General features: G+C 33.2%; 2 protein-coding genes across 7 annotated transcripts; one reads left to right on the forward strand and one right to left on the reverse strand.

Moving 5' to 3' along the window:
- The first annotated feature begins 1494 nt into the window (after nucleotides 1–1494).
- LOC143194752 (uncharacterized) lies at nucleotides 1495–2374 on the forward strand. Its single transcript, XM_076401430.1, has 2 exons — nucleotides 1495–1629; nucleotides 1687–2374. Exon 2 carries the CDS (start codon nucleotides 1730–1732, stop codon nucleotides 2261–2263), a length of 534 nt encoding a protein of 177 aa, XP_076257545.1. The 5' UTR covers nucleotides 1495–1629; nucleotides 1687–1729; the 3' UTR covers nucleotides 2264–2374.
- Nucleotides 2375–3178: 804 nt separating this feature from the next.
- Nucleotides 3179–13047, reverse strand: LOC143194738 (hexokinase type 2). Of its 6 annotated transcripts, none has more exons than XM_076401407.1 (9): nucleotides 12892–13021; nucleotides 11511–11875; nucleotides 7423–7585; nucleotides 7178–7368; nucleotides 6761–6925; nucleotides 5981–6080; nucleotides 5642–5834; nucleotides 5147–5579; nucleotides 3179–3956 (listed from the first exon to the last, which is right to left on the reverse strand). In XM_076401407.1, the coding sequence occupies exons 2-9, from the start codon at nucleotides 11616–11618 to the stop codon at nucleotides 3858–3860; spliced, it is 1452 nt and encodes a 483-aa protein (XP_076257522.1). In that variant the 5' UTR covers nucleotides 11619–11875; nucleotides 12892–13021; the 3' UTR covers nucleotides 3179–3857. The 6 variants fall into 6 exon arrangements, with proteins under 6 accessions (XP_076257522.1, XP_076257523.1, XP_076257526.1 ...); XM_076401408.1 differs by lacking the exon at nucleotides 5981–6080 and adding an exon at nucleotides 6557–6656; XM_076401411.1 differs by lacking the exon at nucleotides 11511–11875 and having other exon boundaries at nucleotides 12892–13047.
- Nucleotides 13048–15444: the final 2397 nt, after the last annotated feature.

The raw sequence follows: 15444 nt of genomic DNA on the forward strand, positions 1-15444 counted from the left end.
AAATTTTATTTTCTCAGTCGGTACAAAGATCGCCAGCTTCTCCCCTCCGAGGGCCAGAACGAATGGTGCTCGTACTTCCTCTCGTCTAAAATGTTTGTTAACACCCAGAAATCTTTCCCAGTAGGAGAGTAGGAAAAAACATCTTTTTTAGTTCGTGTTATCCCTATTTGCATATTGTGTTGATTGGTTATTTTCGCTGGAGGTATTATAGGATGTTTTGTGTTACAGAATGATAAAGAGAGTTAGTAAACCCCTATATAAAATCCTTGTTGAAGGTGCCTTGCTACTAATTCACCGAAAGGGAAAGTTCACCACTAAACTGATGGCTTTTGTGACCGCCAAAGCAATAACATTCACTTATGAAGAAACACCCAAAATGAACCAACAACGTGATGAAAAAACGGTGAATTAAAAAGAGATTCCATAGAAATGTAGCAAATTTTGATTGATAAGTTTCAATTTTTATTTTAAATTGGCCATGCGAAGTTACTCGCATTTGTAGGAATGGTATTAAATGAAAAATATAAAATGGTTAATAAATTTAAAGCAGGAGACTTTAATAAACATCTAATTATACAGGAAGACATATTTTTAATAGTTATCTCAAACAACTAAATATCAATTAAAATAATAAAAATTTGGCTGTTCCTGTCGAATTAGTTTAAAAAGCTATATTAAATTCCGTTCAGTAAAAATGTGTATAATTATTACCTATTTTATCGAACTATTTGTATAAAAACGCAGGAATATGGTGGCGGCATGTGCAAAAACTAATAGCACATGTTAAAATATGTACGTTAAATGTTTTAAAATCAATATCGATAGATTTTTAAGAAATGGCTTATGCATATAAATATGAAATGTAGGATTTAAAGCAAAATTTTTTTTGTTTAGTAGATATTGTCGGGAACTATGGTCTTATCGGATGTTGCCCACGACGATCCGTCATAGTTCGTCCAGGGTGTGAGACGTGTTCAAATTCATTCGGCAGTATATTGTTTAGTTTCCGTTCTGTACTTGTGGAGTGGGAAGCCCTAGCATGGAATGCGGTGTTGGGCCGCGTTTTGATGAGTTTTGGAGTTTAGGCTTACACCCAACTATCGACGAGTTCGTGCAGAGTTGAGAATTATAACCTGTGTTATAATTGCTAATTTGGATTTTTATTTAAATACATCCTGACAATATCAGAAGAGGGATCACCCGTAAAGTGATATACTTGTAAATAAGTGATTAATACTTGTCTATTTGCACCCAAAAAGGAAATCGAAAAATCGCATACCCCTCCTTTGCCAACACCATCTTTCCAGATCAACCTCCAAGCTTAGACCCTAGTTGTTTGCTGCAGCAACGAATTAGCTGGGTACATAGAGGGCAACAACCTGTGATACAAACATTTGCAACTAACAGGTCACAGACATGGTGAACTATACAAGTTCACTATAGTGAGAGACGACACCAAGTATGCCAATAAGATTGACGCCACCTAGCAGTCCTGCACAATGAGAGATAGCAAGGGGTATGCCAATAAGAAGGGCGCCAACTAGGCCACCATGATAAAAGACGGTACAAGGTACACCAACAAGAGGGTTGTCACTGGCAGTTCACCACGAGTACGTAGACCCGTATCAGGTATGTAAACAAGATGGACGCCAATCTGAGGGACTACAACAATTTTAACGCCTACAGGGGAGTCCATAAAAATGTTCAGCCAATTTGGGAGGTCCGCTACATGCGAACTGCCAATTGGAAGGTCCACAATAAGCATGCCGCCTACCTGACGGGCGCACAATCAGCGTGTCGTCTATCTAAAGAATCCACACAAGTGTCCCGTCAATTTGGAGGGCTTGAAACATGCTGCCGCTTATCTGACGGACGCATAGCAGGCGTGACGTCAACCCGAGATATCCACGACATGCGTTACGCTGACCTGGGGGCCCACAACGACCGTGCCACCAATCTGAGGGTTCCATACCGGCGTCACACCAAATTAGAGGCCCGCTACAAGCGTTCCGTCATACTGAGAGGTCCACAACATGCATCTCTCCGATATATAAGTCGCATACCTGAGAAGTCTGTAACGAGCGTTCCTTCAATGTGGAGGGTCACAACGAGCGTTCCTCCAACCTTGGAGGTCCACAATAAGCTGCCCACCAACTTGTGGGGCCACAACAAGCGTTCTTCCAACCAAGAAAGGCCATGTCGTGTTAAATATATGACTTGTCTCGATACAAGAGCCAGTATAGAAAGGAGGAAGAAAAGTTAGTAGAGGGTGCTCTGACTTGTATCGAGTGGGTATAAATTACCAGGGATCAAAATAAAGTTCCTCTTTTGTTCCAAGGCCATAAGTGGTGTATTAATTCCGTCCCGTCCCGAATCATAAGTGATTCGTAATATGTCGAGCGTTCTACCAATCTGGAAGGTCCACCAACCTGATGGCCATATCGGGCGTTCCACTACGGGGGGGTCCGCAGTAGACGTGTAGCCAACCAATGGGGTCAATACAGAGGCAGCTGCCCATCCAAGAGACCACTACAGATTGACAAAACAAAATTTACTAACTCCAGGCTAGGCTGATTGAAAAGACAAAATTTACTAGTTTCAGGATGGGCTGACTGACAAAACTTACTGGCTCAAGGCTAGGCTGATTGACAAAACAAAATTTACTAGCAATAATTTAGGCTGACCAACTTAAATATTCGTTACAAATTAACCGTTAACTCTTCAGAAGATGCTTCCAGGGTCCTTCTAAAAGTTTGAGGTTAAACTTAGTCAGGATGGACGATTTTCGGGAACTAAGGTCTTTTCCACGTTTCCCACGACGATCGGCCATAGTTCGTCCGAGGTGTGAAACCTTCAAACTCGTTTGGCAGTATGTTATTTGGTTTCCGTTCTGTACTTGTACCGTTCTTACTTAGATTTAAGTACATCCTGATAATATTTGTTTTATCTTAACGGAAAGAAGTGGTGGATTGTTTAAGAAAAGATTGTATTTTAATATAAATAAAACTTAATCCTATTACTTCACCCAACGCATCTCACAATTCGACTCTACACCGTTTCCCAAACGACCAAAATCATATAACTTGCACGATATAACACAGTAATTAATATTTAAGGATTCCAAGGACAATTAACGAATAAAATACAAAATGTTGAAAACGTAGAAAAATAACATATCTTCATAGTAATCAAAATCTTTATTTAAAATGTGACAATAAACATTGTTTCATATCAAAAAAATATTACCTTTACATATCCATACACATGAACGTGAGTATAATTTAGGGTTTGTAAACAAATAAATAAAAATATATATAGCGGAAGTACAATTTCACAACAGAACAGTATGATGCCTAGGACGAATATGTAAAGTATAACGATTCACAGGATTTTTCTTGAAGGCAAAATATATTAAACACTCACTAATTTTGTACTAGACCACCTATCTAATAAAAGCAGCAAAAATAAAGTACATATTTATAAGTTTCAACAATAAATAAAATTCATTGTGTACATTATGTATAAAAATCGTTAAGTAATCACCGTCCGCTTGATTCTAAGGAAATCTAACCACCTGAATGGATCTCAGCTTTTAGCGTAAGCATAACACTAATTTTATGCGGAAACGCGAAATTAGTTGATCACTTCTAATTAAATTAAAGGTTTACTCAATTTTTAAGACAGTTCAGCCGGCATATGTTCCAGTCTCAAGAAACCATCTTATAATTTCAATAATTATTTAGTGATTCTCTGTCCTTATTACACTATAGAGACATGTATACTACACAAACATAATTGTTTAATGTTAACTTAAATGGGGACTATCTTCTATATGTACAAATGTGTGAAGTGAAAATTCATGTAGTTGACAGAGCATTTTTCTTTTGACGTGCCGCCACAGCTGCGACCAGCGCTGCGCCTCTCCCGGAACCATCTTCAGACAACATTAGGTCAAACTGAAATTTAAAAAAAATTAAATATAAAAAGGAAAAGACATATTATTTTCCAATTTAAGGTTGCCAACAAAACCTCCGTGTCTGTAAATATTTAATAACTTTTATAATTTCGGTAAATCGATAAATTAAGTTAATTAAGTTATGGACTGGGTCAATATTTGAACGTTTAACACTGAACAACTGAACTAGGTGTTTTTGAAAACTTGTTATGGATTTTTTAGAACCTCGGTATTAAGCCTAGCAAGTGATCAATTTAGGGACTGACTATCCCAATAGACGACCAGGCTGGTTAACCTGGTTTAGATCTTAATTACCCACCTCACTTTTAAATATACAGTAGTTCAACTAGAGCAATATTAAACTTGGTAATACTGATCACAGAAAATATAATGATATCAAATTAAGTGACGTATTGTTAGTTACAAATGTTTTAAGAGTTATATAAGGAATAAGAAAGCTAAGATTTTTCTCAATAGAACATAATTATTACTTTTATCAAAGCAATTTAAACAATGCAACTCGTCACACTTATTAGAAATAAAACACTAATATGTCAGAGAAATTAATAAAACTGTATATTTAATGATTTTGGCCTAAAACTTTTTAAAGCCAACTATTTAAGTTTTAACTCTTTTAAATATTGTTAGCTCTTCTAACAATCTTTACGTGTAAAGAATATTATTTAATACCAAAAATATCCAGATTGATCATCATGAAATATTGAAAAATGATAATGATCTCATATAATAAATGTGATAGTTCACGATAAACACTGAATTAGAACAGTTAGAGAATTAAATGCATAAGCCAAAGGTATTTATGGATAATAAGGAATTTCGTAAGTTAGTTTGTTTAGATGTTGTTTTACAGTGGGTGTTGAAAATCGCCATGCCCCAAGAGGCATTGAGAAGCATAGGAACCTTGTTGCATTTGTAGGAATAATAAGAGATAGTTAACTATTTCTGCAGAGTAGTGAGATGCTAGATTAAACTCTAATGACCTAGCAAATAGTTCGATGAATTTAGGCGAATCACTAATAAAAATCAAATTGAAAACCATGGGCTAGGATACCTTCCCTGTTCACAGTAGCATTGATAGAACTTCTTCCGTTGAGAAGTATCTGCCTTTTTTTGTTGGCAACCCTACTATGACCATTCATATTATAATATCAAATTTGTTCAACAACCTACCTGGATACTAGGGTCGCAAAGTTCCCCGATTTTCTCAGTCATCAAATTGTGGAAATGGGGATGGTAACGATACACGGATCCATCTACCCCTATTGTAACTTTCTTTTCGTCCATTTTGTGAAGAAGTGTCACAATGGTAGTTGAAGCAAGATGAGCAGCACGTCGACTAACACATTCGCATATAAACCGGACGTTAACATAGTCCTGTTCGGTGGCATGCTTTAAACCTAATTCTTCCAGTATTTCCCTTTGATTAGTGAATATTCCCGGTTCATCACTTTCAATCTCTGATACATATTTCGTATAGAAACGACCCCTTTCAAAAAGCAAATCAGAACCTTTGCCCCCGAACAATAAGCCCTCTTTGGTGAATTTTTCTAATACTAATCTGACTAGCTCGCCCATATACATTCCAGAGATCATTTTTTCTTGTCTAAAATTAAACAAAACATAATATATAATACCATTAATAAAAAAAGTATATTTAATACTTACACTTGTTTGCCTGGGTTAATAGAATGTTTGTCAACCTCTCTGTCATATTCCGTCCGGATAAAATCTATACAACCATCATCGCCAAAAGCACCATTTTCCATGTTAATAATAACCTTTCCTGAACCCATATCAACATCATTAAAAAGTTCAGCATTTTCCTGCTTCTCTACATAACAGCCATTGCTGCCTGTACCTATAGATGGTAAAAGAAACAAACTGTTAATATACAATACTGTAGAAAAAACATAAAATTTGAGTTACATCAGAAAAAGCAAGCTAGAGTGAATTAATAACTAAGTTCAATAAATGTTAATGAGCAATCCCAAAAATACAACCTACCAACTATGATCCCTATCCTACAGTCATGATTCTTCCATGCACAAGACATCAGTGTTCCCGTTGTATCATTAAGAATGGCGCAGATCTCAATTTTTACATCCTACAAGAAATAAATAAGCTCATGCAAAAATTGAAAGCTAAGCGTGCATAGATTACAATTTTTCTATATGCTACTACTACCACTAATTATGTAGAAATAAAATGCAGATGACTGTTAACAACTTTTTTAAACTAATCCAGTATATAACATAAATATTAACCGGAATAAACAAACCTAGTATATTATTATATGAGAGAAAACGGAACAATATTTCAACCTAGATATTATTCTTATATAGTCAGTACATAAAAGTACAAGAAACATCTGATGATTGCCTTAAAGCGATAGAAATCTACCATACAAATCTACCTAACTATATCCATATACCCAAATTTCTAAAGTAAAATTGCATAGTGAACATGCATAGTAAATATTTAAGACCACCAACTGTAATTAAACTAGTCATAGTCATGGCATGTCAAGAAATATCATGCTGAATTCGATAAATATGACCTGGATATTAATCCAGGACTCACCAATGATAATGCCTATTCTGCAATTTCGATTTAACCAAGCACAAGACATTAAAGTACCAGTAGAATCATTTAATACAGCCATTACATCAATCTGAACGTCCTGAAAGAGTTTTTTAATTTGTTTATTTTTCAACTTACTGTTTGTGTTAATATATACTATTAATAAACCCTTATAGTTAAGTTTACTAAAAAAAATATGCTTACCCCTCTACGTTCTATAGCTTCATTCAACATTTGAACCACATCATTTCCAACTACATTGGAACAATTGAAGCCTTTGGTCCACCTTTGTAGGATTCCTTTTGTCAGTCCTTTTTGGGAAAGAGGAAAACTAAATGTAAACCCTAAAGGTAGTGTTTCATGTTGAACCTACAGAATTAAAATATCAATTAACATATGATCATTTTATTCAGAGTGAGATAAATTATTTTAACAATATTTATACATGTTTTAAAATTCAATATATTGACTACTGGAATTTGGTGGCATTAAATCTTAAAGAATAAAGAAATATTCTATAGCCTGTGTACCATTAAAATTTAAGATTTGGACTTTCGTCAAGGACTTTCGTCAATCCAAAAGTGTTTCCATACCAACACAAATTGAAACTTATGTACTAACCTGTTCCTCTTTGACGAATATAGCTAAACATTCAGCAATATGGTCAAATAGTTGTTCGCCTGATCCAAGCATTATATGTTGTGGAATAGCAAAAATTTTAGATTTCATCTCAAAATGTTCTCCACTAAGTTCAATTAAGAGCACTCTAAAATTTGTTCCTCCTAAATCAAGAGCCAAAAATTTCCCAGTTTCTGGAAAGAAAAATGTTAGCTTTGATCTATGCATAAAAAAATAAATGAACTCACCGGTGCCATCAGGTAAATCTTGTACATACGTTGGAAAACACTTCACAATTGATTTTTCGTGAGTAGCCTTTTTCAATCCTCGATTTATATTGTCCAAAAAGATATCGCCTATTTTTTTTAATGTATCGTTGTCCAAAATTAAATCTTGACATCTTTCCCTGACCTGTAAAACAACTACTATTATCGATCTATATAGTTCTTATAAATAACACCTGAACGGTAATATGTAACTAATCATAATATGGTCTAAATATTAATAATAGGACCTAAAAGCCGTTATTTGGCATGGTCATTTCTGGAAAAGAAAGTATTATAGAACCTTTTTTTTGAAGCAAAAAAGCTCCACTGTTGGTTGTCAATATTGGTATTTTTATTAAATTTCTATATAGAAGCCGCTAGCGAGTTCCTAGAATATTACATTGAAGAATGCGCGCCTGACTGCTGCGTTTGACCTTGTTTTGACCTCAAAATACTATACATTGAGAGAAAATTTGTTTACTCTGGTTTTATTTAAAAATTGTTACAATTTTATATGACTAGGCAAAACACGTCTGAAGTGTCATAAAACAACTGACTTGAGGAAAAACCACTAATTAATAATATCTTTGAATATTAAGGTTAAAATTATGTGAAGCCGAAAGAATGTGGCTAAGCTGCTATTAGTTATTACCATACTGCTGAATGCCATGATAAATGTTAAGTTGCTTAAGATTCACATTTGAAATAAAAATTACATTACATTATATTACTTGTTGAATCAAATGGAAGATAAGATATTCGATTTTTTTCCGCGAACATGGAAGGAATTCAGCGACCTTCGTACTCATTTCAAGGTTACCAATTTATCACTACTTGCAATATCCCTTAATTTAATTGCAAAATATCAATATTCAAAGAAGTTATAATATATTTACGGACAAAATGATACCGCGAAAGACAGATATGAGTTTGGTTATGGTAATATAACACATTTTTCAGAATAGATGGACAAATTAATTACTCCATTCAAAATTATTAATCGGGAGGTAGAATGCGCACTTCTGTAAATTGAGGCAGAAAATGAACAAAAATGTTAATTACTTGAAACTGGTCGAAAAACTCACCATAGGATGTGCCTGTACGTTTCTTTTGTAACCCATAGTAATATTTATCCTGCACGGTTGTAGCCCAAAAAAAACCACTTTGTTACAAAATAAAATTCCAAATCGCAAACTCGCAAGTGAACTACAGTGAACTGGCGAGACTCGAAGAGAAAACCATTCAATAAAAGCTCGGATTGGGGGTTGAGGGGGGCCCCCTACACGCTATTGGTTGGTAAGAGAGGTGTGGCGCGCCTGCCCCTGAGCCTACGTCTTTCGACAGGCCGTCGAGCTAAATTATCTGACGTCAGAACTTGGTCTAATGTTTGCGTAAAGTTACGCCAAATTGCGTTTAGAAGCCAGTGACTTTTGGATTGCAATAAATGCATTATAAACAGTGATCGTGTTATGCATAATATTAAATTTTATATGGATTTTAACTACAATTAGTACCACAGTATACACAACCTGAGTATACTTTATGAACAATTGTAACATAATTGTCTTTTTATATTACATTTCTGTAAGTTAAACATCCAATGTGCCCTTGAATATCACGTAAGATTAAATCAAATATCGTCATTTGCTTTAATAAAAACAAATGCGGTTTTGGCTTCTATATAAAAACCAGTTGACTTAATTTAATAGTAATTCATCGTCATGTCTAATTATTACTCAATAACAAAGTTATTATTCGTCATAAATTTAATTTCAATGTACGCTATATTATGGACTAACTTGCTATGAAATATGATAGAAAATAACTCAAATCCAGGATTAATATGTTTAAAAATATAAATAGTTTGGTGAAATCCCCAAACCCGAAACGCGTGACTAACTGTTCATACATAGTGTATTTATAATAATTAACTGAATGCTGGCCTGTAAATGCAGTACAGGTCACCGCCCATAGCTGATCTACGTCACGTCGTACACTGCAAATAAACGGAAAGGTTGTTTTACCTTCGATCATTCTGGAATTTTCCATGATATATTTTAAAATATTTCAGTTAAAAAATTATTATTATACTTATCCTGACAAATTTCATTAATCACTCAATTTTTTAAATCAAGATTACATAAAAAATTAAAACATTAAGTATTATGACACACCTCCTTTAGGACAAAAGAAATTTGACAACGTTCTTAATATGTTGTTTCTTATGTTATATATTCTGTATTGTTTTATTACATATTTTAAACGAAGGAATTGTTATTGTTTAGTTTTATAGGCATAGCAACTAAAAACCCATAGATACAAATGATAAAGGATTATGCCTGTTGTTTTTTTTTTAAGTTATTTCGAAAATATTGTGAAATTATTACAAAGTAAAATAATAATTATAGAATTGTTTAACCTTGAATATATCATCCTCAAACATCAATGTTTGTCTACGCGACAACGTTTGACATATTTCCTACTTATATCAGAATTTTAATAAATTTGCGGGGTATTAAAGACTAATGGGTTTTTTCGCAATTCAATTGAATCAAGGAATGCCAATGAGGTAAACCGCTTAATCTAAGTTTGTCTTTCCTGCCGGCGAATCTCTATATAAGAAATGGCAACATCGCATGTAGGCGTTTCGATAACTAGACCTAGCCTTGTGACCGTATGCTTGGGTGTCTTGTGACGTCACAGATAATATATCTTCTGTGTCATTGTGGCCGAAATATAAATTTTCAAATAATTTGAAATTGCGTCATATATTTTTTTAAAAAACGGGAATATTATTTTAAAGCAACTTACAATTTATTGACGCAAGTGAAAGTTATTTTTAAATTCGATTTCATTAATGATTTAGGACAAACGTTAAATATCTATTTCAATTAGTATTTGTGCATAGTTTATTTAATGTTGTGTAAAACTACGTTTAACTAATTATATGATGATAAGATAGCTTTTCTCTGTATAGTTCAACATAATTTTGCAATATTAATGCGGATTGATAAATATATGGATTAAAGAGGGCACGTTTATGCTTTATAAATTAAATATTGCATGATGAAAGCACATTTGTCTCGTACAGGTATCATTTTAAACATACCTTTGAACAGACGAAAGGGTTAATATCTATTTTTTCGAGCTTCATGCTACGTACAGCAAACACAAATTTTCTTATTGAAAATTCAACGGACAGTAATTGTCACGTCGTCGTTTGCCGACGGAAAAAGTGAGAAACGAGAAGAGCTTACGCGGATACCGACACGTCCAGCATTCTTAGTGTCGGTTTTCCTCACCCTGATGCGCGCAATGACACCAAAAGGTCACCTTCAAATATCAGTCGTTTTTCAACGTACGCCTGCTCATCGAGTAGGGCAAGCCAAGAATCGCCACACCCCCGGAATTCCCGAAAATTCGCAGTAACGGGTCTCTGACGTCATCTCTCGCCTAGGGGTTGTAGTTCCGACCGAGGTCACTATCTTCAATGGGTCATGTATGACAGATTGAGCGATTCATCGCTTATTTTTATGTCATGTATTGGGTGTAATGGACTTTTTGTTCGGTAGATTATCTGTCCACAGAAAGGTTAAAAGTAATATCTATGGCTAATATATTTATGTTTATCTTTCGCGCACTGATCTTGTGAAAATACCAATATTATCAGTATGTATATATACCCGTCAACAATTGTTAGTGATACATCCAATTACTCCACTAATGGTTTGTTAACTAGTCTGCAATAGTTGGTCTAAACTGCTAATATTCTCACGCTACCAAATCAAATCCTAAACCGGTTTTATCCGGTTTTAATCTAGTTTTTTCGCTATTACATTCTAGACAATTATTGCGCGATATTCTATCTCCAATATTAGGAAGTTTAACAAGACCTTTTAAAGTTTTCTTTCCGTCTACGTCACAAGGACATAATACACGTTTACCTGATAATTGAAGAACAAATCTAATTCTTCTCATTTCATCGAATATCTTATTTTATTTAATTAATTATATATTAAATTAATTAGCATATTAATTTGAATGATTTTAGGGACTACTCCAGTTCTTACCTCATTTGATATATTACTTCCTTCATTGTCATCGTAATGATGGAGGCTATGATCCAGTTCAACTCTACCAAAATCGTTAAGAATACCAATCACCCTTTTGATTCTCATTATGAAACTCGAACTTTAATGCTAAACGATCCGAAAGCTTCCACGCTCTACTAATAACTGGAGATGGCCTTTCGGTCCACTGCAATTTATTGTGTACGCTTTTTACGCAATTCGGTCTTAATTGATCCATATTAAGGCGTTGATGAACAGATATTTTAATCCAATTCGATTCGTCGGTAACAGTTGGTATTATCAAACCATCCATAATAGTTGCTTGACATTTAAAATATTCCGCTGCAGAAGAATCCGACCTCTATCTGTAAAATTCATTAATTATCTAACCTGTAACCTTTCTTATCATATTAGTTCACCCAAATTTCGTCGAAATCTTTTGAGTGACTTTCATCGACCTTTTCTAGCAACTTTTTTAATAAATCAAGTCAAAGTTAATGAGTATTAGAGCAGTTATTTTAAGACTTAGCATAATTATGGTAAATTAGATATTATTAATTATGCTATGTTAAAACAATAATTCAAATAGTGATAAATTGTTTTAAAATCAAAAACGCCGATTCTCTTATAATTAATGTCGGATTAGCCCTTAAGCAAACTAAGCAATTGCTCCAAAAATATGTACCGATACTAGTTTACTCATGGATACAGGGGGTCCACAGGCGTTGATTGGTTAAGGGCATCAAGTAACTTTAATTACTGACTGTCATATGTCCACACAAACACTTACAGCAAAATTGTTCCAATATTTTTAATTATAAAAGATTAAAAAGGTAAATAGAAAAACAATAAATTTTATACCTGGAATTGTTTATTTCACCATTATGTTTATGTTTTTATGAACCTGCCATAATAATTCTCATTTTATGTCCCTATTTATTTATTTTTTCAATTGTATCTAATTAAAATATTTGAAAAAAAAAATTTTTCATATATTTTGAGGAAAATGTTTGCTGTTGTCGCTATTATTTAAAAAATATCCTGATTGATTTATTATTTTTTAGTTTTTGAGTGTAAATCACTTTACTTTTTTATTATCCTAACCATATAAAAATACGGGTTTTAACCCGATGTAATCCTAAATTAAAAGACGCATTATAACTAATTTCTCATTATAAGAAAAATATATCCAACATATAATCGCACTGTTAATAATAACCTTGGTTAGAAATGAAATGTCGCGCGGTTCACCTTACATAAGTGCAAGATAAGCAAAGCAATATAAAGTTGACAATCTTTATATTTTCCATTGTGTAAATAGAGACGCAAAAGCAGTAAATCAAATGAAACATTATTTTATCAATTTAATATAACAACTTACATTTGGTTTTAGTGTACTTCCTTTCATATTGGCGATTTAATTTATGAGCAACGTCACAAAAGGCGCGTCTACTACGTATTCAGTAGCGTCCCGGCGCCAAACAACTACCCGTTGAGACTGACAAACTACCTAGAATAGCGCCACCAAATCTGTTCGGTATTATTTATAGTTAACGGGTCAGTAGTATTCTCAGTTTTTATTTTTTATTCTCTTATCTAGTTGATATGCATTAGTATAGTATAAATTTTTATATCCAAAGGTAATAAAAATAAATAAATATGTACAGGTTAAAATTAACGGTGTTGGAACAAACACCAACACTTTACGGATTTATATATTTACGCAATTTATTTTAATCTGTCATATTACGTGTCCACCTGATACCTAAGCTCGGTGATTCCGAATATTGAATTGAGAAATTGTACCACAAAATATAAAAATTGATCGTAGGCAACTTAATATATAATATTGAATTATATGGGTGGGCAATCTGTTTATTTTACTTGTTATTTGGACACTAGCAATGTTATAGAATTATCAAAGCAATATATTAATAATTTTCCTTTAATTTCATCGGCCCAATAGTAGAGCTATTTTGATCGCCGTTTAAAAATCGTGGGTTTACTAAATCAAATAGTGACTGAAAAGAGCGATTTGCCCTAGTTATTTGTTACAAAGTAAAATTGATTCTTTATTATTTTACATATAGTTTCAGTTAACTAGCGTTACTCTAGTAAATGTAGTTTTTCTACAGGAAAGCCAAGGAAGTTCATTAATAATTAATTATGTAAGGTAATTTTCTTATGCACATAGATAGTATAGCACATACGTAGTATTATATAGTATTTATTTTTATGATATAGTATTTATTTAAAATATGGAGTATAAACTATAAAGAACTATGATATTTGGGAGCATTTTTGTCAGAGACGGATAAAGCGGGGGCTAAGCCCTCTTCCAAAATTTTAGCCGAAAAGGCAGTAATTAATGAGGTTCCTCTTCTAATTATGATTTTTAATGCTATATTATAACTAATTGAACTAGAGCTAAGTTATAACAGAATATATCACTATCTATATAAAAATTTTGGGAGGCTCAGCTAACGGTTAGTTATTACTAATAAGCTACAATTAAATTGCGTTAGTTTTTTTTAAAATATTTTAAAGTCTCCTTTTTATCAACGAGGGTTAATCTGGACTGGACCTAAAGTTTAACGTGAGCTCCGAACCACGGTCCTCGACATTAAGCCTACCGACTGGCGAGTGACCAACTTTGAAACCATCCCAGAAGATATCCGGTCTTACCCAGCCTGGTTATTGGCATGAGTGGGATCTTATTTCTTGTCGGATTTTGCACTCTTACCTAGAACAATCACAAACATAAATTTCAGGATTCGAATCCGCGACTATCGCAACAGTAGGTGGACCGTCCTGTCGCCTTTACCACTGCGCTAACCAAGCCGTCTTTCTTCAATAATTATTAGAGGCAATACAATACTAATTGAATTATTATATTATTTTATTCGTAAATCAATAGAAAACCAATGCATCTATTAAATTAATGCACCATAATACATGTCACCGTTCCGCAGGAAGACGTGATTGTTCGGTCTTTGTCATTGGTAAACAGTTGACCTAAAACTCTCACATTTGGGATTATACAAAACTGCCTATAATAATAGAGCATATCCAGCAAAAATGAGAGTTTGGGGTGAATTTTAGATTCATAGTATTATTATTCAAATAGTAATATTGTTGCAATAAACTGTACAGAAATATGCACTTCTAAATGTAAATAAATTAATTTTTGTAGTTGCTGTTGGGCTTGGGCTATTTTATGTTTTCAACAAAATAAACAAACGTGCCACATTAATTTTAAAACATAGAATGAGCTGCAAAATAGACATTCACTGTCAAGTACACAACTACAATTGATAGATTATTGTCAACTCATTGGTAGTAGGCATTCTAAGTGATTGCTTATAATAAATATTTATAAATGGTATTATTTTGTACATAAAATATACATAAAATAAATTTAATTCCACACTGACATTATTTTTTTGTAACCAAGTGCCAAGACCTGCTAATATTTAAATACCAATTATATTACAGACATCTCAATAAAATGTACAATCTTTATTATTTATATCTTTATTACTAAAAAAATAAATAGTAATATTATACAAACAAATTTCAAATCTTAAATACAGACAGTATAAAAAGAAAACATATTTTGTAAAAATTTAATACTAATTAATTTCAGAAAATAATAAACTATTTAAGAAATAGGATTGAAAATGCCATTAAAAAACAAGATGCTCCTACCCAGGGAGATTTTCGTTCACCTATCCGGGCACATTTCCAACATGTTTTAAGAAATCTAAAATTATTCATGCTTTAGAAGATATAGACGTATGTATGTATGAGAAATGTAATACTACCCAGTTCGAGATTTGTCGATTATTCTAGGGAAGAAAGATTTTAAGTATGTGCAAGTACATATTACTAACAGGAAGACGGCAAGTAAACTTTGTAAGTTAAATATGGCAGG

The sequence above is a fragment of the Rhynchophorus ferrugineus genome, unplaced genomic scaffold (genome assembly GCF_030347505.1).
Source record: "Rhynchophorus ferrugineus isolate W39M unplaced genomic scaffold, kcgeb_rfMv2 rfM4, whole genome shotgun sequence".
In the NCBI taxonomy this organism is placed as follows: Eukaryota; Metazoa; Arthropoda; class Insecta; order Coleoptera; family Curculionidae; genus Rhynchophorus; species Rhynchophorus ferrugineus.